The 1763-nt window shown below is 34.2% G+C and overlaps 1 protein-coding gene across 1 annotated transcript in view; it reads right to left on the minus strand.

The window, feature by feature from the left end:
* Positions 1 to 398: 398 nt before the first annotated feature.
* LOC105460923 (cytochrome P450 9e2-like) overlaps positions 399 to 1763 on the minus strand; it is an 11660-nt gene continuing 10295 nt past the window's right edge. The window contains exon 2 of the mRNA XM_011707419.1: positions 399 to 1759. Coding sequence (XP_011705721.1) covers positions 869 to 1759 — 891 coding nt within the window. The 3' untranslated portion in view covers positions 399 to 868. The remainder of the gene's footprint in view (positions 1760 to 1763) is intronic.

Raw genomic sequence — 1763 nt, forward strand, 5'->3', positions numbered from 1 at the left:
GATAATTTTCAGAACGCTGATGACGATTAGAGTACTCAATAATAGCACAAAAGGCGATGGAAGCAATGATGAATCCATCGTGATGCGACAGAGTAACGTACAAATCGAGATGCTTCGTCGGACACTGCGTAGAACGTTATGTGCGTGGTACGTGCGCGAAGGCTATATTGGAGGAAAAAAAATCGGTGGGAAGGGGAAACGTTTCTCGATATAATCACAATGTTACTTGTTGAATTAGTAACTGCACGAGAAATAGCTACAGCAACGAATCTTATATATCATGTATCTCTTAAATGAATATTATATTTAAAATAAATGTTTAAATATCATAACCAGCCAATTGATTTTAAAAATAGCTCTCGGTAATTGACAATTTAAAAAAAAGCAACATACAAATATTATGTTAGCAAGCTTCTAAGAAGAATACAAAAGCTTACGAAACTTTAATTTAGTTGAGAGATAACATTGGACTATGTGCCACTCCAATTTATCACACACACACACATTATAAAAATAATCGCTCTTAAAATAAAGTATTAAAAATATCATACTATTAAACAATTAATGGAAATTTCATTACGTCATTAAAACGATCAGCATAATCAAATAAACTTGAAAGTATATTGTATATCACAACACTTATTAATTTCTTCATTTCACGTTAGTAAAAATTTGCATTTAGCATTAACACTAACATTCGACTTATGAATTTGCTTTAAACGATAATGTAATACATTGCAAATAAATCTTGCTGATTATTTCAATTATGTTTGAAAGCATAAAACTAATTTAAAATTACAAAATGTGAAAATATTTTTTCGAACAAATTTAATATGTATTGTAAAATAATATATCTGCTGCAAAATTTTTAAATTTCTCTCTTCTCTAAGCCAATCCAAAATCCGCCAACAGGTTTTAATATAAAATCCCTTTTAGTGAATACAACAGGTTCGACAGTTTTTTCCGTAGTTTTCAAAGTAAACTTTTGTAAAAGATGAGCAATGACAACCTTAGTTTCCATAAGAGCAAATCGATTGCCGATACACTTTCTGGGCCCATGACCGAATGGTAGATAAGTGTATGGGAATATATTGTCTTTGTTTTCTTCGCTGAATCTTTCGGGATCGAATTTGTTTGGATTAGGAAAATACTTCGGATCGTGATGTATAGCATAAGCAGGAAACATCACTGCATCGTTAGGTTCGATGATTACATTTTTACAACCTGGTAGCGATGGAGGCAGTTCATATCTCTTAGCACAAACTCTATCTATGAAAATCTGCGGTGGATATTTTCTGAGAGCTTCTGAAACCACCATATCCATGTAAGTCATCTTGGATAGCGACTCATAAGAAATTTCACCGTTTCCGTCGGTAAGATGTTGCTGTACCTCCTGGCGCAAACGATCTTGAATATCTCGATTAACCGCCAGTTCGTGAGCAACGAAACACATCAGGATCGCAGTATTTTCGAAACCCGCAAGGAAAAAGATAAAAGCTTGCGAAACGATGTCGTCTAATGACATTTTGTGTACAGAGTCACCTTCTTTATATCGAGACTGCATTAGCAAATGGATCATATCAGGTCTGACGATACCTTGATTTTCTCGCGCACTAATTGTTTCCTGTACGATCTTCTTGAAAAATTCGCTCATAGTCGACGGAAAGATAGTCAAACCAATTAATTTAGCAAGCCATGGACACTTGAGTAATATCATAAACTTGGCCAGCATTAGTAGTCCTGTAGAAAATTTGATAGCCTCC

Source organism: Wasmannia auropunctata, unplaced genomic scaffold (assembly GCF_000956235.1).
Source record: "Wasmannia auropunctata unplaced genomic scaffold, wasmannia.A_1.0 LD313680.1, whole genome shotgun sequence".
In the NCBI taxonomy this organism is placed as follows: Eukaryota; Metazoa; Arthropoda; class Insecta; order Hymenoptera; family Formicidae; genus Wasmannia; species Wasmannia auropunctata.